The 21,025-nt window shown below is 43.2% G+C and overlaps 1 protein-coding gene and 1 long non-coding RNA gene across 4 annotated transcripts in view; both read right to left on the bottom strand.

The window, feature by feature from the left end:
• INSIG2 (insulin induced gene 2) overlaps nt 1-21,025 on the bottom strand; it is a 57,657-nt gene that overhangs the window by 7,632 nt on the left and 29,000 nt on the right. Inside the window, exon 6 of one of the 3 annotated variants that reach the window (XM_030328196.1) lies at nt 32-1,328. The exons of 1 other annotated variant lie outside the window; for it this stretch is intronic. In XM_030328196.1, the coding sequence (XP_030184056.1) occupies nt 1,311-1,328 (18 nt within the window). In that variant the 3' untranslated portion in view covers nt 32-1,310. Of the gene's footprint in view, nt 1-31; nt 1,329-8,463; nt 8,875-21,025 lie in introns of those variants that run through there. One more of the 3 variants, XM_030328197.1, reaches the window with a different exon arrangement.
• On the bottom strand, nt 7,552-8,277 carry LOC115522384. The gene is made up of 2 exons (XR_003971366.1): nt 8,159-8,277; nt 7,552-8,067 (listed from the first exon to the last, which is right to left on the bottom strand). It is a non-coding gene; the product is annotated as an uncharacterized LOC115522384 (long non-coding RNA).

The following is a 21,025-nucleotide window of genomic DNA, read 5'->3' on the forward strand; positions in this document are numbered from 1 at the left end:
AAAAAAGCAAATAAACACAAAGAACCTCCTCTTTGGAAGCTTTTATTCATAATGCATTTATTACCCCATTTGAGATCTGCCTTCTCATATGGTTTTGACTACAAAAATAATATATTGTTCATTCTGATCTAAGAAATACATACAAAGTTGTATTGGGCTTTTTTGAAAAAATAAAATACACCTTCAAAGGCCAAAGATTTCCCCCACTGAGGAAACCAAATAAGACTGGAAAGAAGGAAGGAAGGAAGGAAGGAAGGAAGGAAGGAAGGAAGGAAGGAAGGAAGGAAGGGGATAGGACCAAAGGGAAGTTCAAACCAGAACGCCCAAAATTTTCATCAGTGAGTATCCTCAGAATAAGTGTATAATTTTCAGGACAACTGTTTTAAACGTCAATACATTTATTTACATTCGTTTAAAAAGTCAGTCTGTTTGCATTAATATCTACACCTCTAAAAGAATGTATCAAAACATAGGATGTACAAATGTATAAATCATTCCATTTATTTTTTTACTGGGCATACATATTATCCACTTCCTTTTACTGACTTTTAATTAACGGTTAATTAATTAATGGTTAATGTTTGTTCATTCATTCATTTATTGGTTCAACAGATATTTATTGAAGACCTACTATGTCACCCACAATGCAACATTGCAAAGTAAAAGTTCAGATAAATAACTTCCAGCTGGGAAGATTTCTTCATCAAAAATATCTCCTATTATTTTTTCCATAAAATGACTTTGAAGTTTTAAAGGCATCACAGTCAAAGCCTTTAGGTGACAGACACTCTGTGAGGGCATGCCATGGACTGCCTAATTGATATTTCAGAGGCTTCTACTTCAAGATGGTGAACTGAGGCCAAGAATTTGCCTTCCCTCCTTCCTGAGATCCTTTCGAAATGATAGAAAGGAATTTTTTAATGATAAAATCAATAATAGTGAAGAGAATAGGAGGGTTGCCATCTTTGAAGAAATTTCGACAGATCTCAGGAAGACAGAACGTATTTGGCAGAAGGTCAGTACGTCAACAGATAAACCAAGTGGAGGTGTCTTCAGCCCAGAGTACATGAGGTGAGTGACAATGGGGGGGACAGTGGAGAAAGGACTACATCTTATAGGCAGGACTCCAGGCTTAACCCAAGCCCCCAAAAATCAAGTTTTCCCTCTGAAGAAATTCATTATTTTGTTTAGTGTGAGTATTGACATCCTAAAGTAAGGTTTTCTTGTTCAGGAATACCCTGGAGAGAAGCTTGCCAGTTGATATGACAAGCCCCCCTACGCAGAAACTGACAGCATTTCTTTCTTCATTCTTAAAAATGAGCTGACACCTAAATATGAACAAAAATTTAAAGGAAAAAGATAAACACATCATAAAATGGCATTCCTATTTATTCATTCTTAAAAATTAATGGACAACTAAGGAAGAACAGATACTTGGGGGGGGGGGAGAGTAGAAAGGCACACTGTAAGAGATAGAATTCAAGAAAACAAAGACTTGAACAGACATTATATCCAGAAGGGAAAACCAGGAAACAAGGATTTTTTTTTTCTTTTAATGAAAATGAGAAAACAGTAACTATTTCTGGGAAATTAAATTGCCAAAATAAAAACTAAAATACTTTAATAGAAAGATTAGATGATGTAATTGAGGAAATTTCCCATAACACTGAGCGAAATGACAAGGGAAGGATCTGATAAGAGAATAAGAGGCATGGAAGCTAAATCCAGGAGGTTCAATAGCCAATTAAGAGAAGTTCAGAGACAATAAAATAATTCCGAGAGCTAAAGGGAAACACAAATATTGATCAGAATTAATTAAAAGACCAAGCCCTTGGCACACCATGGTGAAATACCAAATCACCGAGGATAGTGTTCCTGAGATTATGGCAGGGGTGGAGGGCAATGTAAACCAAGAACCATAAGGGAATTTGAATCACAATGGATCAGACTTCTCATTAAAATTGAAGATGCTGCAAGACACTCAAATAAAGGCTTCATGGGGCACCTGACTGGCACAGTCGGTTGAGTGTCCAACTTTGGCTCAGGTCATGATCTCATGATTCATGAGTTAGAGCCCCACGTCGGGCTCACTGCTGTCAGCACAGAGTCGGCTTCAGATCCTCTGTACCCCCTCTCTCTCTGCTCCTCCCCCACTTGTGCTCTCTCTCTATCAAAAATAAATAAAACATTTTTAAAAATTGAAATAAAGGCTTCAGAATATGAAGGTAAAATTATGTTGGACCTAGACTTCCATGTCCAGCTTAAAAATGAGAGAAAGAACATTGTTTTCAGATCTTCACATGTTTGGAAGATTTTGCCTCATGTCTCCATTTTCTAAATAATTTTACCTATGGATGTGCTCCCAAAAAAGAGAGCAGTGAGGGGCAAGTGGGCAAAACCAAGAAAGGGAGAACTGTGGAATATGGGAAATTATAGAGCTAACCAGGATTCCAGTGAAAAGAAGCCCCTATTACAAAGTCAACCACAGGTCTTGAAAGCAACTGGAAAAAGTCACCAAATTTCAAGAATATTGTCTTAAAGAGGAAAACTGAAAAGGATTCTAAGAGTGTAATTAGACAAATTCTAAGAAATAATGAAGAGCTGGATGATATTTGGAATATAGTAAGAATATGTGTCTTAATCTTTATAAGAAAAAAATCAAAACTTGAAGAAGTAAAATTTGTACAGAATAGGGGTGCCTGGGTGGCTCGGTCTGTGAAGCGTCTGACTCTCAGTTTCGGCTCAGGTCATGATCTCAGAGCTTGTGGTATCGAACCCTACGTCAGGCTCTGGGCTGACAGCGCAGAACCTGCTTGGGATTCTCTCTTCCTCTATCTCTGTCCCTCCTCCCCTCACTCTCTATCTCTCTCTCTCTCGCAAAATGAATGAAAATTTTAAAAAACTGTACAAAATAGTTATTGTCTAAATGGAAAACCACCCAAATTAGAGTAAGTTTAAGAGGGGGGGAAAGTACATTTGACCTGATGCTAGGGTGCTTCCCTTTGACTAGCAAGGCACCATGACATTGGACCTAGAAAAGACAAAATACATGCTAATGGGAAAAAGACTGCTTTTTCAACATGTGGTGTTGGGAAAACTGAACAGCTACATGTTAAAGAATGAAACTGGACTACTTTCTTACACCAGACACAGAAATAAACTTAAAATGGATTAAAGATCTAAACGTGTAACCTAAAACCATAAAAATCCTAGAAGACAGCATAGGCAGAAATTTCTCTGACATCTGCCATAGCAACATCTTTCTAGATTTGTCTCCTGAGGCAAGGGAAATAAAAGCAAAAATAAACCATTGGGACTACATCAAAATAAAAAGCTTCTGCACAGCAAAGGAAACAATCAACAAAACTAAAAGGCAGCCTACTGAATGGGAGAAGATATTTGCAAATGTTATATCTGATAAAGGGCTAGTATCCAAAATTTATAAAGGATATGACTCAACACCCAAAAAACAAATAGTCCAATTAAAAATGGGCAGAAGACACGAACAGATATTTCTCCAAAGAAAACATACAGATGGCCAACAGACACATGAAAAGGTGCTCAACATCGCTGATCATCAGAGTAATACAAACCAAAACTCCAGTGAGATATCACCTCACACCAGTCAGGATGGTTAAAATAAAAACATAAGACATAACAAGGACTGGTGGGGATGTGGAGAAAAAGGAACCCTCTTACACTGTTGGTGGGAATGCAGAACTGGTACAGACACTGTGAAAATGGTATGGAGATTCTCAAAAAGTTAGAAACATAACTACCCAATGATCTAGCAATCGCACTACTGGGTATTGACCCGCAAAATACAAAAACACTAATTCAAAGGGATACATGTACCCCTATGTTTATTGCAGCACTATTTGTAATAGCCAAATTATGGAAGCAGCCCAAGTGTCCATTGATAGATGAATGGATAAAGGATATATCTATATATAGAGATAGATAGATATCTATCTCTATATAATGGAATATTATTCAGGCATAAAAAAGAATGAAATCTTGCCAGTTGCAACAACATGGTTTAAGCTAGAGAGTATGATGCTAACTGAAATGAGTCAAACAGAGAAAGACAAATATCATATTTCACTTGTATCTGTAACTTAGGAAACAAAACAAATAAGCAAAGGAAAAAGGTGGGGGAGTGCTAGGGAGAGAAGAACCAAGGTACAGTCTTAACTCTAGAGGACAAACTGATGGTTCCCAGAGGGGAGGTGGATGGGGGATGGGTGAAATAGGTGATGGAGATTAAGGAGAGCACTCGTTGTGATGAGCACTGGGTGTCGTTCTGCACAGCAAAGGAAACAATCAACAAAACTAAAAGGCAGTGTTGAATCATTATATTGGAAGTGTTGAATCATTATATTGTACACCTAAAAGTAACATGGCTCTATATGTTAACTATACTGGAATTAAAAGGAAAAAAACTTAAAAAAAAAAAAAAGAGAAAACGCATGCTGCTTAGTTCTGCACTAAACAAAATTGACATAACGTAAATGCTGATTACTGGCTTTCAGTTTTTAGAAACATTGGTAGACAAAGCACAGAAAACTGAGTAGTTACAAAACAGAATGTAATCATTATCTAGAGTGATAATGTAAAAAATAAAGATACAGCTGTACAGAAGCAGGGAGGGGAAAAGAGGGAAGGCTTGAGAAGGAAAGGTCTTCATTTTGCAAAAATGAAAGGTTAAGAGACAAAATTGAAAGCAACGGAACAAGAAACAGAAGCCTAAGTATATGTTATTTAGGGGCGCCTGGACGGCTCAGTCGGTTAAGGGCCGGACTCTTGATTTTGGCTCAGGTCAATACTCTCATAGTCGTGGCTCTGTGCTGAACACAGAGCCTGCTTGGGATTCTCTCTCTCCCTCTCTCTCTTTCTCCCAAAATAAACATATAAACTTTAAAAGCACAAAACACTTCAAGAGTGATGATGTTCCCTTTAAAATAAAAATGGACATATAATTTAAACCTACATGGCAACCAGTAGAGGAAGCTAAAAATCTTACTATAACTATCAAAACTTGGAATGATCGAGGGAGGAGAGGAAGGGGCGATGTGAGAGAAATTCTCATCCAGCCCAGCAGGAGGCATAGATAGTGTCTCGAGTCCATAGAGCCCGAAAAGTGGCCCTGGCATGTTATTTTGAGGTACTGGAACAACTTATTTAAGGTAAAACCAGAAAGGGCTTCGAAGTTCTTGCCTCTATGTATTGGGTGGGGGGCAAGGAGCGTTTGGGGAAAGGATTTTCATTCTCATCATAACTGTTTTCTGACTTGTTCATTAGTACTGCATGATAAATATTTTTCAGAATTAAAAACCACAAGCTTCACATCAGGGCTTCAGGCAGAGGCCCGGCAGGAAACAGGTGGCACACTCACCCTGAGCCATTGAGCAGAGCTTCCCAGGACTATTTGCAATTATGTGGGCAGGGAACGCACAGAGACCTGTGGCCTGCCAGCCGTGGGCTGTCTTTACCAGCCCACAACCCCAAAGGGTTGGGAGCGCCTGCCGAACCCGGTAGATAATATGGAGAGGGCTGTGAAATCGCGATTTATAACAAGAAATATGTATTTGGACTTCGTCCCCACTCCTGGCACAAAACTCCTAAAACGTTGGGAATTTAAGTGGTAAGAGCAGGACAGGTGTCCTGATTGTCACAACAAGCCCCTCTCAACCCTTTCAACCGCACCTGAGTTATGCTAGTGAGGTGACTTGTGGACAGCCCTTGAGGATGACGGGCCAGTTGCCAGGAGAGCCAGCTGCTTGATTAGAAGGTTGGAACTTTCAGTTCCACCCCACTGACCTGTGTGGGGAGAGGGGCACCCGGAGGTCAATTGCCAATGGCCAATGATTGAACTGATCACATAAGGAAACCTCCATACAACCCCAAAAGGTCAGGTTTGGAGAGCTTCCAGGTGGGTGAACTTGTGGATCATGGAAGCTCCACACCCCTGTCCCTGCACCTCACTCTATGCATCTCTTCAATCTGGCTGTTCCTGAATTATATAATTTATAGTAAACTGTAATCTAGTAAGTAAAATGTTTCTCTGAGTGAGTCGCCCTAGCAAGTTAATCAAACCCAATAAGAAGGTTGTTGGAACCTCTGGCCTATAGCAGATGGGTAAGCAGCACAGGCAATGGCCTGGACTTCCTGCTAGTGACTGACGTAGAAGGAGGGGACAGGCGGCCTTATAGGACTGAGCCCTTATCCTGTGGGATCCGATGCTATCTCAGGAAATAGTCAGAATTCAGGTGAATTGCTGGATAATTGCTTGGTGTTGGGGGGTGGCGGGAAATGCAAACGTTGGAATTGGTGTCAGAATCTAGGACTGTGTGTCAAGAGCTGAGGTGTTTGACAGAAGACACAGCCACCCCGTGATGACCACATAAGAGGGGGCCAAGGAAATCAATAACTCTCTTATTCTCCTTTTACCCCCCTCGTCTCCCGTGGGTGCTTCTTATTGGCCAAACCCAGCCAAAAATCCAGAACTGTACTGTCCAGGACAGGAGCCAATAGGCATATGTAACTATTTAAACTAATTAAAATTTAAAATTCAGGTCCTTAGCCATATTAGTCACACTTCAGGTGCTCAATAGCCACATATGGCTAGTGGCTCTCATACTGGACAGCTCAGATACAGAGTATTTCCATCATCCCAAAGTTCTACTTGGACAAGCTTGATAAAGGGCAAGGGAGAGCCACCGTGCATGACGGTCAGCCTCTTGGGCACAGAGCAGGTAAGGAAGGCTGGGGACTGGATCTGGAGGGAGACACAGGGGATATGGAGCATGTTCAACATTTACAAAAGCATGTCTCATAAGATACTCTGAAAACTATAATAAAATTGGGGGGGAGGGGCAGTTGATGGTCGTATAAATTTGACAAACTCTATACACTGTTTTGTTCCCTTGAAGACTCAAGATATATATCAGCCTAGTAACAGCTGTGAGAAATCCTGGAAATGTGTTTAACACTGTTTAAAAGCAGGTGTTTTCTGAACTCTTTTGGCTACAAAATGTTGTGTTTTTGTTTTTTTTTTTAATGGAATGAGTTACAACACCTTTCACAAAGTTCTTTTTTATACTGGATATTTATCATTTCGGGGCTTCCAAGATCCTGTCGACCCTCCTTGTTTGGGGTGGAGGATCCCAAAAGAGATAAGAAGGTTGGATCCATCTGCCCAACACAGGAAGCTGACCAGTGGCTGAGAGGCCTTCTACCAAGAGACCCAGGGGAGACCATCAGATGCCCCCACCCAAGCGGCAGTTGCAAAGAAGCCCTACTTAGATCTCCAGCTCAGGGAAGCATGATTGATGGACAGTCCGAGATGCTGCCCCTCTGATCTACCCTTTGTTCATGCCATGCTTCCCCTGGGCTGCTCCCAGTCAAAGACTAAACATAGAGGGGGCAATCATGGAAGTATCCCACACAGACACGGGAGTCTAAAGTCACCTTTGGCTTGAGGATTCCTCATTGGTCTGGTTGGGACTGTCTGAGGGCTGCCCTGCAGCCCGACACTCCTATCTGCTCTCCTTTCCTCCTACCTCATTTCAAAACTATCAGACCTGTATCTCTGACCGAAGACTCTGGCTTCCTGCTTTTTTTTTCCTTCACAGGAATTTCCCCCAATAAATCTCTTTCAGGCATGTGTAATACCATATCGGTGTCTGCTTCTTAGAGGATCTGAACCAACATAATTTAAGATCCGAATCTTGAGTAGTGTCTCAAAGAGGTGGGAACACACAGAAATAATTCAAGGCGGAGCTCAGCGTCACGGACAATCCTTGGACACGTTTTGTTGGCCAGGCTCGAAACGGTTACTGAGTAACCTTCCCAACCTATTTAAAATCGCCTGATTTTCACATTGGTTAGCCGTGAAAACTGAACTCTTCACACCGGCATCAATTGCTAACGTGCTCTGACCATGTCAGGAAAGAGCCACTGCCTTGTCGGTGGTCCAAAGCCTCGCCACACATTATCCTCCTGATTGTCTGGGGTGAGCAGCTCCTGGCCGAGGCCACTGAGACTTGTATTCTGTGGAAGACCAGACTTTGAGGAGAAGAAATGGGTATTTTGAATAAAAGGCACTGTTCTTGACTTGTATCAATACATACCATAGGGTGTGGGGGTATACACTTACCATCAAGGCTCAAAAAGATGGTTGGTAGCCTTTAGAAAGGGCAAAACAGGGGCACGTGGGTGGCTCAGTCGGTTGAGTGTCTGACTTCGGCTCAGGTCATGATCTTGCAGTTCAAGCCCCGCATCGGGCTCTGCGCTGACATCGCAGGGCATGGAGCCTGTTTCGGGTTCTGTGTCTCCCTCTCTCTCTCTCTGCCCTTTCCTTGCCTGTGCTCTGTCTCTCTCTCTCTCAAAAATAAACATTAAAAAAAAAAAAAGAAAAGAAAAAGAAAGGGAAAAACAAGTTTTCTTTTTCTTTTCTTCTTTCTTTTTCTCCCTTTTTGGAAAGCTGGTAGTGAAGTGCGTGCCCTGGCAGCCACCTCTGGCTCCCTACAGTGAAACTACCTCAGACCCTGAGGATGCTTGTTTGGAGATGGGAGCCAGGGTGGGTGCTGGAAGGTGGGAGGTAGGAGCTGTGCCTAGCTTTCCAGCAGAGGTGCTCTTGTGGCCCCCACGGGGAAGGGTTGAGAATCCGGGGGAAGAGGTGGGGAACAATGCCCAGCAACTTCGGCTGTGGGACCAGGCGGGAGACAGGAGCCCTGGCCATCGCCCACCAGGCCACTGCTCCTCTGTCTATGGTCCACATCGCCCGCCACTCCGTGAGCATGTCACTTGCCGAAGGAACCACGTTTTGGCCAGTTTTGGCCCGCACCTTCACCTGCCAGCGCCGTGCTAGGCCTAGGAGGAGACGAAGGTGAGTCACAAGGTGTCCTTGCCTTTAAAATCTCACAGAGGAGTGAAGATGTCAGAAAAAGGGAGAATGAGAGAGAGCAAGGCCACTGGGTGGCACCGACCACGGAGTCTAGGTGGCCTGTAGGAGCCAGTGAGGCTCCCGAGGGCAGTGACTTGGAAGCTGGGAGGTGAAGCACAAGCAGGACTTTGCCAGGCGAAATCTGGAAAAGAGACTTCAGACCAGGAGAAGATGCCGTACGAATCTCAGCGACTGAAGTCCCCGAATTCCCAAAGCATGCATGCTGACGTCAGAATGACTAGTTTAAATACTCTCTGTACTGTCTGCTTCTCCAGCAAACTGGAGGGATCCAGTGCTCTCTGAGCCTCAGCATCTCCACCTGTGAAATGGCGAGAGTCATAGGTACGTGACGGCAGGGGGCTGGGGACTAAATGAGATGCGGTCTGTGCAAACATTTTACGGCACTGTATGCAGTGCTCTCTCTACAAAAGCCCATTGCTCTCATCATCAACGTGAGTGCTGTTATTATTCATTAATTCAGTGCCAGCGGCTCTGCTGGAGACTGAGGATTCAGAGGTGAATAAAACAAAGCCCTGCCCTCCAAGTGACCACAGTCTAATAACAAGAATTCACGCGTGGGGCTTTTTATGTGCCGCCTCTGTCCCCAGCGCTCCAGCTCTGTGTGTAGTCATTGTTTTACCCTCGAGACAACCTGAGAAACAGGTGCTATGACTACTCTCATTTTGCGGGTGCGGAAACTGAAACACGGTGGGGGCGGGGGTGTGTGTGTGTAAAAACTTGTGCAAGGCCTCACAGCGGACGGGTGGGAGTGCCCAGACGTGAACCCAAGTAAGTTGGCTCCAGACGCTTCTTTACACCGCCGTCCCTAACAGGGAGATGGACAGTTGAGAGGCAACGATACTATGACGTCAGTACTGTGAGCGTAAGTTGCGTGGAGGGCAGGGGATTTTCAGCAAACGCTCCTTGGAAGAGACGGTCCCTGAGCTGCGTTCTGGTGAGGAGGTGAGGAAAGGTGTGCTGGGAAAGAGAAGCATCAGAATGAAGCCCTCACGGGGTGGGTGACAGCCGAGCTCCTCCTGCCCTTCAGGGTGGGAGGGGACAGGTTTGGAGAGGTGGACAAGAGCAGGTGCTGAAGGCCTTGAGCGCCACGCTAAGGAGACAGACGGTCCTCTGAGGGCAGCAGAGACTGTGCTGGAAGGCTCATTCTGACTGGGAGAGGCGGGGATGATGACAGGTGAAGTGGAGAGACAGCGTGGGGGCTACCACAGAGGTCCAGCTGCCATTCCCGGTGACTGCAAATAGAAGTGCGCCAGCAGAGACGGAAGTATGAGGACCTTTAATACACAGAGAATGACGAGAGAGAAAGCGGGAGAGACATTGAGAGAGACCACAGGGTCCTGGCTTGCATGACAGGTGGGGCAGGGTGCCAAGCACCAGGACCTAAGGAGGAAGACCGGGGACCTCGCTGGTAGAGTAGGGCACAGGAAGCAGGGCCAGAAGGTGACAGACTGCGAGTGAGCAGAGGGGAGTGAGGAAAAGAAGCAAGTATCTGCCCAAGAATCCCAGCAAGTTGAAGGGCAAGGGGGTTGGGTCAGACACCAAGAATCTACTTCGATGGAGTTCTGGGTACTCAAACCCCGGCTTAGGTATATCTGAAGACTGTGCTTGTCCTTGTCATTCGAAAAGTCCTTGTTTTCAGTCCTATTTTTCCCCAGTCTTCACTTGCCAAGACTTCATGTTTCACTGCCTCCACTGACGTAGAACTGTTGAATTAACTTCTCAATATCTTTGTCTGCTCGTCACTGTTCCCTGCACACATATGCATAATAGGAAAAGGAGCAGGTTCTGCCGGTGGGTATTTGTAATGTGCCGAGACTGATAAATAAACCAATAAACACGCCATTGCCGTTGCCAGTAATAATAGCAACCGTTCTCAGCTCCTGTTTATTGAGCATCTATTATGCACCAGATGTTCTGTTGGGAGTTTTACAAACCTGGCCACTATTCAGAGTAGAAATGACATTTCTCTCTTACAGGGGGAGAAACTAAGGCTTGAGGTTATGTGAGCAGCTGAGGATGACACAGTACAGGGTAAGTAGCAGTGGGATGTATGTGTGCCACCTGCCAAGGGCGCAGCCTTTAGGCAGCCCTTCAAAATGTGTTTGCATCTAAATGACTTGATATCCTTCCTATGATCCTTGGGGAGAGAAGAGTTGTGTGTGGGAAGTAGAAGAAGAGGGGGCAGAGCAAAGGGAACAGAGTTATGTGAACTTAAGTCAGGGGATTACTGTCCCCAAGCTCAGTATTTACAAGCTGTTACTATGCTTCAAACAGTCAGGCCCGATGGGCTCCTTCAGAAAAGAACAAGCATCTGAATGGGTTTTCGTGTTTGCCACAGATGTTTATCTAAAGAAATGGAACACGTGATGCAAAAATTCCTGGCCAGCTTCTTTTTCTTATGTACGTATGTACGTATATATGTATGTATTTTAGTGTTTATTTATTTTTGAGAGAGAGAGAGAGAGTATGAGCAAGGAAAGGCCAGAGAGAGAGAGAAGGGACAGGGAATCTAAAGCGGGCTCTGTGCTGACAGCAGAGAGCCCAACACGGGGCTTGAACCCCTGAACCGTGAGATCATGACCCTGAACCGAAGTTGGACACTTAACCGACTGAGTCACCCAGGCACCTTCCTGGCCAGCTTTCTTTCAAGAACATAAATTACAAATCATCCGTTCGCTTACCAAGTATGTATGCAGCACCTACAGAATGGCAAGCGTTGGGTTAGACACCAGGGGTACAGTGGCAAATGTAATCAACCACACCAGTATGTGAGACTGAACACAGGGTGCCCATCCCTGAACTGTCTCTGTGGGGGTGACTGGAAGGCTGAGAGTAGTCCCCAGAAGAGACGGAGGAGGGCCTTTTGGGCAGAGGTGTGGCTTGAGCAAAGGCTGCTTGCCCTCACACTGTTTTTGCCACCTCTTGCCACCTATTGTGTCTTGCAAACTCTAACTCGCCCCTTAAACCTTGGGCAGGCTTGCTTGGCCTAAACGCCCTGGCTGGGTCAGGGAGCTCTCCTGTGGGTTTCCTCCATACCTGTCGCATACGTCTATAGAAGCAGGTATTTGCAGGGAGCCCAGCCTGGGTGTCCGTCTCCAGTCTGAAACCTCTGGAGACAGGTGGTGAGACATTTAGTTCCATGTTCCCAGAGCTGGCACAGAGCAGGTCCTTGATACATGCAGTGGAATGACAGTAGCATGCTGGAGGAGGTGTCTGAGAACCCTTTAGGTGGTCCTGGCCAACAATGCCCCTTTAACCACTTAACTGTTTGTTTTTGAGGAAGAGAGATTGGAGGCCTGAGCTCTGCCATGATGACTGGGGCATATCACTTAAGATTTGGTTTTCCTCCCTTGCCAAATGACAAAGTTAGATCAGCATTGTGGGCTTCGGACAATATACAACCTACCAAAGTCCATAAGAAGGGCTGTTTGTGCTGAAGGAAGTCCATGGTTAGCCTACACCCTATAGTCAAGATGAGCAAAGAGAGCTCTTCCGGAAGGGAGGTAACTAGCACATTTGGTCTTTGATTTCGTTTACTCTGACCCACAATTCTGTGACATAGTGTTGCTTTTGTCTGTAATTCACTTGAAGCTTAATCTTTCAACAAGAACACGAAGTTCCTGGCATAGAATGCAATGGTAGCTAAATAATAATAGGTAACATTCATGGAGAACTTTACTTTTTGAGCAAGTAAAAGGATCACATGTCCAAAAATGAAAATGATACAAAAAGAGGTACATGGAGGGGCGCCTGGGTGGCGCAGTCGGTTAAGCGTCCGACTTCAGCCAGGTCACGATCTCGCGGTCCGTGAGTTCGAGCCCCGCGTCAGGCTCTGGGCTGATGGCTCAGAGCCTGGAGCCTGTTTCCGATTCTGTGTCTCCCTCTCTCTCTGCCCCTCCCCCGTTCATGCTCTGTCTCTCTCTGTCCCAAAAATAAATAAAAAAACGTTGAAAAAAAAATTAAAAAAAAAAAAAAAAAGAGGTACATGGAGCACCTTGTCCCAACCCATGTTTGTACCTGCTCCATTTTATACCCCTGGTCTCTGCCCCATGAGTCACCAGTCTCAATAATTGCTGATCCGTCCTTCCCAAGTTTTTTTATTCAAGTTTATATTTTCAAAAACACATCTTCAGCATCTAGGGAAATGATCGTTTGACTTTTCTCCTTAGATCTATTTTGAAACACTGTCTTTGCATATTTAGAATAAGCTGCACTTGGTCATGAAGACTTATTCTTTTCCTATGCTGCTGCATTCTGATTGCTAATATTTTATTTAGGATTTATGCGTTAGTATTCATGTAAGAGATTCATTTATTGTTTCCTTTTTCTACAGCCTTTGTTATCAATGTTAACATATCGGGGTCAAAAACAAAAGTCATTCTTCCTTATCTATGCTCTGGAACAGTTTAAATGGCATTGGAAACATCCACCCTTTAAAGGTTTGGTTAAATTTGCCTGGAAACTTTCAGCCCTGGTGCTTTTTAAATATTAACTCCTTTACAATATTATCTAGCTTTTTTATATGAAAATTGGCTTATTTAGATATTCTGCAGTTGGTTTCAGTAAGTTATATTCTCCTAGAAAAGTATCCATTTCTTTCAAATTTGCAAATTTAGATAAAGTTGGGTAAAATTGTTTTTAAAATGTCCTTGCTTTCTGCATTTTTCTTTCTTGCCATTTTTTATTCATTGCCTTTGTTTTTTCCTCCTTGATTTTGGAGAAGTCTTCTCTGTTCTACGGATTTTGCCCCAGTGATGTGGGTATTCACTTATTCACTTTGTTTTGCTACGTTAACATCCTTTGTATTTTCTTTCTTCTGTTTTCCTCTGGTTTATTTCGTTGTCCTTTTTCCTAACTTTTTCGATGGATTCTTAATTCTTTCTATTCCATTCCTTTTATATTTAAATAAATATTCATTTTATAGGTTATGATATTTGCCATAAGTGCTGCTTGAGTTCAATTCTTTAGATACGGAATCTAACATGTAGTAATTTTTCGTTATCATTGGTTTTTAGAAATTCTGCAATTTGAATTTGTACTTTTAACCCAAAAGTTGTTTAAAGGACAACTTTCTTAAAATTCTCTGATCTTTCATTAATTTAAAATTTTACTGCATTGTGAATAGAAAATGTCCACTCTACCTGAGTTTTTGAAACTTACTGTGATTTCATTTGGGGTGACCAATGGAATGGCCAATGATTGTGGCTGTTCCATGGACACACAAAGCAAAAATACATTCTCTATCTTCAGGGCACAGAGTTTGATATATATTCATCCCATCTACCTTTATGATTCTGTTACTTAGGTCTTTTGTATCCTTATTCATTTTTGGTCTAATTGATCTGAGAGAATGTGTTGCTATTCCTGAGATGTGGAATGTCTGGGGAGGAGCCAGTTCCAGAGGGAAGAGTGGGTATGGAAAAATCATAAAGTCCATTGGATCATCTGCAACCAAAAATCATTCTTGCCAAACACTAATTTGCAAAGATGTATGCACCCCTATGTTTCCTGCAGTGTTATTTACAAAAGCCAAGATATGGAAGCAAGCCAAACGTCCACTGACAGATGAATGAATAAAGAAGAGTCGAGATATGTGTATATATGTGTGTATATATATCATAAATATACATAACATATACACATATATAATGGTATATTACTCGGCCATAAAAAAGGATGAGGTCTTGCCATTTGCAACAACATGGATGGACCTAGAGGGTATCATGCTAAGTGAAAGAAGTCAGACAGAGGAAGACAAATACCACATGATTTCACTTATAGGTGGAATCTTAACAACAAAACAAATGAACCAGCAAACAAAAGCAGAAACAGACCCACAAGGACAGAGAAGCTGACGGTTGCCAGAGGGGACAGGAAAAAAAGTCACTCTTGCCATAAAGAAAAAGGTCTCCCCAAAGTGACCAAGGTCTGTATCTTCCAACTTTTAATGGTACTACTCGACAGAAGAGTCAGTCTTTCATTTGATCAGATAATTTTGTATTGTTTTCTAATTTTTTCATACATGGAATTTTCTCTCCAAAATCAAGTTTAAAAGTTGAGTCCTCTTTTTCATTTCTGTGGAGATTAGGACAAGGTCCTATTCATGGCTTGGAGGGATTTTAGATGGTAATGTTGCTGATAATGACATTTGAGCACTTGCTATGAGCCAAGCCCTCCTTTAGGTACTGTGTATCTCTGACAGTATTAAATGCATAGCATTTAATAAACTCGTAGCATCCCCATTTTACAGATTCACAACCATAAGGCAAGTGGGGCTAAAAAAACAAAAAACAAAAAACCTCAAGTTCAAACTGTTAGTGAGTACACAGCCAGGACCCTGACCTTAGTCACTCTCCTCTGTTGCCTCTTTCAGAGACCAGCTCATCCAGTGGCTTCATTTTACAGGTGAGGAAACAGAGTCTCAATGTTGCTGATTCAGCCAGCAAATGACTGGCTGGGCTAACACTAAATCCTTGAGGTTTAGACCTTCATGCAGAACCTTCCCACCATACAGCACTGCCCTTCATGTGTACAGAAGCAATATCCTGCAATAGAAAGAGGTTGTAATTGCTGGATGATATGGGCTAATCATTTGATAGCAATTCCTGCCTGTCTGCCTCACCTCACAGGGCTGCAGAAGTAATGCAAAGATGTTTTCATCGAAGGCTACTTAAATGACGTATACTTTTGATTTCTGAATAAGTCAGTGTAAAATAAACTCACTTTTAATAGGACCAGGATATATGAAATAACAAAAAACTAAGGTTCTACAAGGGATAAATGCTTTAGGTGGGACGACTTATATGGTTTTGGTTCTTTTAAATTTATTTATTTTTGAGAGAGGGGGTGAGAGGGGAGAGAATCCCAAGCAGGCTCTGCGCTATCAACACAGAGCCCCACTTGGGGCTCGATCTCACAAATCATGAGATCATGACCTAAGCTGAAATCAAGTCGCTTTACCGACTGAAACCCCCTGGCGCCCCAGGGCTTGTGTTTTTAATAGGCATCTCCTGCACTCTCCAATTCTCTTGCACATGATCTTCATTCTTTGCTTATGGGTTGTAGGTGTCACGCTCCGAAACAGGCACTTTCCCAGAACAAGAAAGAACCGAAGATAGCCGATGGAAGAGAACACTAATCAATCGTCAGGGAAGAGGATGATCATTAAACACACACACACACACACACACACACACACACTAAGGGTGAGTTTCTTGTATTATCTCCAAGTCCAGCTCTCAGAGCCTTTCTGTTGCCAAGAGTGACCTAACATTTCTCTCCATGTCTCTAGCTTGGCTTTGGAGGGCAAGATTTGTTTTGTTTTGCTCCATTCCATACTTATTCCAGTAATTATGAAAAGAGGAAGGGGTTTAGGACATATGGGGAGGGGAGACTGACTCAGCGTATCAACTTGACTAAGAAAGGACATAATGGTTTGGCAAAATAAGACCATTTCATCCTGAAAGTGTAAGCACATCCTATACTGGTGGAATTATTTGGCTTGCCAAAAACCAAAGGTATTTAGCTGAATATGGCAGGGACCTAAGCCAAATGACTAGAGGTGGTACCCTGTACAACTGCACAGAGGCTTCCAGAACTGGTTAGGGAACCTGATTCTGATGCTGGAACTGGTGGTGTTCCACTTGGATTCATTTGGGATGGGATCCACAACAAGCCCTGGAAACCTGTCCTGTAATGAATGGCACAGAATCTCTGGGAAACTGCTCCTTGTCTTGAATCATGACATCATGAAAAGATTTGTCCAAAGGTAGTCTTACAACCTGCCAGCTTTGGGGCTTGCAGCAGAAACTGAATAAAATGCATTCCTATCATCCTAAAGAGCAAACCGATCTCCTCAGCCTTCTAACCCAGCATTTGGTAGGTGCCAAATGACGAGCTAAAAATGTAGGATGGATTCCTCAGGGAGGTTCTAGACTCTCCTTTCTCAGTTTGCCTAGTTTTGTTTTTGTTTTTAATTTTTTTTTCAACGTTTATTTATTTTTTGGGACAGAGAGAGACAGAGCATGAATGGGGGAGGGGCAGAGAGAGAGGGAGACACAGAATCCGAAGCAGGTTCCAGGCTCTGAGCTGTCAGCCCAGAGCCCGACGCGGGGCTCGAACTCCCAGACCGCGAGATCGTGACCTGGCCGAAGTCGGACGCTTAACCGACTGCGCCACCCAGGCGCCCCATGTTTTTGTTTTTTAAAGAAAAGACTGAAGTGGTTCAGTTGTGGGTGGCCTAGCTCAGATTCTAGGCAATCTCTTCAGTAGGGTCTCCAGCCTTGCTGACCGAAACATTCTTGTTTGCAAAAGAAGATCCTATTTCAAAGGAAATGTGGCCGATTCGTGCTTTACCACGCAGGTTATCAGGAGCCTCCTCTGTTGCACCACGTGAGAAAGTTGAGCTGGGAACTTTCTCACTTGCCTCAAATTTAAGTCACAAATTAAAATGTATCTGGCAAAGATGGGAAAAGGGTTGAAAAAAGGCGAGTTTTGTATGAAATTGGGTGCAAGTATTTTCTAACCTCAGAACTTGAGGTTTTATGGGGGTCTCCAAGTTCAGTTAGTTCAAGCCCTACATCTGATTGCTTCCAGTAATCTGGATGATCTATTTGGTGGGCAGTGTTCTCTTCCCAGGAAAGACACGAGTTATCTGTAAGGCATCTGTAGCTTTCATATTACCCGGAATCCAGCCTTAATCAGTGAAGGGAACATTAGTAAACTATCTTAGTTTACTAATGGTTACTTAGTTACAAAGAACGGAAAACCACTCAATTTAAATCCTTTCTGGGGCACCTGGGTGGCTCAGTCGGTTAAGCATCTGACTTTGGCTCAGGTCATGATCTCATGGTTCCAGAGTTTGAGCCCTGTATTGGGCTCTGGGCTGACAGTTCAGGGCCTGGAGCCTACTTGGGATTCTGTGTCTCCCTCTCTCTCTGTCCCCCCGCCCCCCATTCACACTATCTCTCCTTCAAAAATAAACATTAAAAATTGTTTTACTCCTTTGTAAAGAGTTTATTGGAAGGAATGTGTAGGTTTCCTGAGGAGGAGAAAGATATCAGATGGTTTTCCTCTCTCTCTTCTCTTTTCTCGTTTCCTATTGTCTGTTTGTCTCAGCCACTAGCTTTCTCTTGCATTTCCAGCTTCTGCTTCATTATGACTTTTTGGCTCTGATATAGGACACCTGTTTTTGTTTCTTTTTACATTTACCTTGTTTTTCTTATCATCATGTCCCAATTTTTTCTTCAGAGAATCAGCCATGGGAATTGGTTTGGCAATGGACACCTGACTCGACCCCAGCCAACAAGATATGGTGAGACCCTGGCCGAGGTTTCTGGGAGATGGCGTGTGAATGGAGGAGGACACGAGGTTGGCGTTGCCTCTGTGAAGCCCAAGCCCAATGGCAACATAGCAGCAGAGCAAAGGGATAGAAGCTACATCCTGATGGCAGTTTTGGAAACCCGAACCCCAGCTATACGTGAAGCCAGTTTCATGGGCCAGTAACTTTCTTTCTTGCTTGCTTGCTTGCTTGCGTCATTTTGGATCAAGCACTCTGTCAAGCATAACCCCCAAGTCCCAACTGATATAGCCATCGGCCCTGGATTTCCACCCAGCCAACCCCACTCCTCGCCATGACCTTGCCGTTCTGGTTTCCTGATTGGCCTGGTTAGGAAGGGCGTGCTCAGGAAGAACTGGTTTAATGTGGTATGTAGGGCTATTCTTCTCAGAGCCAAAGGGAGGGCAGAGGGAGAGGAAACAATTAACTTCTTACATTTAGAGTCATTAGAGTCCTTGATCTGGCAATTAGCCTAATCATATTTTTTTCCTGTCTTCATTAGGGTCATGAACGTCAAAATATAGGGAATAAGATGCAAAAATCAGTTCCAACTTCATAAATAATGCTTGTGATGCATTTTCGTACACAAATCTAACGGAAATTTAGAAAATGAACGGGTCTGCTTTGTCATTATTCTCTTGTGGGTATGCCAACAGCTTTGAAAAGTTTTTCGGTATGCCAACTTTAATTTTATAACTGAAAACAACAGTAGCTTGGAAGCTCAGGTTTAAGTCATAAACGAAAATGTATCTGGTAAGAAGTGCATTACATTCTATTTCTTTATTATGAGAATATTTAACCCAGTTCTGACTTAGGGGCGCCTGGATGGCTCGGTCGGTTAGGCGTCCGACTCTTGATTTCGGCTCAGGTCATGATCTCATGGTTCATGAGATAAGAGCCCCGAATCGGGCTGTGTGCTGACAGCACGGAACCTGCCTGGGATCCTCTCCCTCCCTCTGTCTGCCCCTCTCCCACTTGTGCTTGCATGCACTCTCTCTGTAAAAATAAATAAACTAAAAATATTATAAAAATATCTCCACTATACTACATCATGACGCAGATAGTCTTTTCCCACACCTCTTCCTTCAAGACATCTAACTTACTTCATCAGAAAATAATAAATCTCAGGCTCGGAAGCCATGTCTTTGCCAAGAATTGTACCAGTGAAGTGGTTCATTGTTCCAATTAACATTTACATTTGTTTAGGAAGGACAAGGACATGACTGTCACATACATGTGACACATCCAACGTTTCACTTCCATTTTACACCTGTGTTGACATCACAAGCAGAGCACAGGTGCAGCCTGAGAAGAATGAGAGCTTGGGCTCCATCCTGAGCCGTGGAGTCTACCTACGTGTGACGTTGGCAGATTATGACCTCTGTAAGCCTCTGTTTCTTCACATATAAAGGACTGATCTTATATCTTTATAGGTAATAATACTGACCTCATAGCTTTAATGGGGTAACTAAATAAGGTAGTATATGTAAGCATATAATTAATGCTCAGTGTTATTTACCACCTATCGCTTAAGGTAACAAATAATAATGCCCTTCACAATCAAAACAATCACAACTCACGAATGTCCATTTCCTACCAGTTGTCAACACTGCCGTAAATCTTCCATAGTCATGAAATAGAATCTACCTTTTTTCATAATTTGAAATGTTACCGCCCTCTTAACGCTACGGAAACATCTCGTTCGGCTACTAACAGGCTATATGACCCGGGACAAGCAGGTAAGCAACATGAGTTTTGCTTCTGTATTTGCAAAATGCCCAGATTGGGCTGTCGTAGATGAATGTTAGGGTCCCCCCTAGCTCTACCTTTCTTCTCTGTGCATCTCAGAATTCAGTTCTGTGGCCACGTGATGCATGTGAATCATCATGGGATAATTACATCCTGATTTCAAACGAGCCCATAGTCTGCTCAGGAGAAAAACCACTGCCATCTAGTCTCCCCAACGAACATCAGCCTCAGGATAAAAGGAAAGAGAGCATAAGAGGATGTAAGAGTATGGCAATTCACAGGCTCAGAGTTTCCATTTTGGAAATCTCTAAAACTTATTTCTCAAAATTTGAGGACAAATTTTGTGATGCAGGGGTAGTGAGAGAAAAGTGTGCCACGGGGCATGATGGATGCTTATCCCCTGGGCTTACAGTCTACTGTTCCACAAAGCTCCAAACACAAGTTGCCTTAGTTATTGGAAATGCTAATGATTGGTATACTTCTATTTTTCTGCAACTGCAGAACAGAACTGCCTAATTAACCATTCCTTTGGTATTTACTTTGAAGCCAACTGTGCATTTCTTGGCCTCTTCACATACAATTGATGCCAGCTCCCACGCAATTCCACAGAATTCTTGTACAGTTCTCACTTGCTCTGCCCCATCTTTTTTGCTTAGCCTCCCCTCTACTACCTGACAAATGGTGCACGTTCCAGAAATTACGATACCATCAGAAGGTCTCTACACACTCGTCTAAAAGACATTCAGGGAAAGATGCAAAAAAATGCCTTCGCACAGAAGTGGGGAGAAGGGCCTAAATTAAATTTCTAATGGACACAGCAAGAGAAGAAAGTGCTGTGTGTGAAGAGCCCAGACTCTCCCTGACAGATGGCATGCAGTGAGTGCATGCTGTTAGCTGGGCAGTGCTCAAGGGCTTGCTCCGTTGCAAACACAGAAACAATAAAACTGTTTATTGATTTTGAAGAGATCCAT

This window comes from Lynx canadensis, chromosome C1 (assembly GCF_007474595.2).
Source record: "Lynx canadensis isolate LIC74 chromosome C1, mLynCan4.pri.v2, whole genome shotgun sequence".
In the NCBI taxonomy this organism is placed as follows: domain Eukaryota; kingdom Metazoa; phylum Chordata; class Mammalia; order Carnivora; family Felidae; genus Lynx; species Lynx canadensis.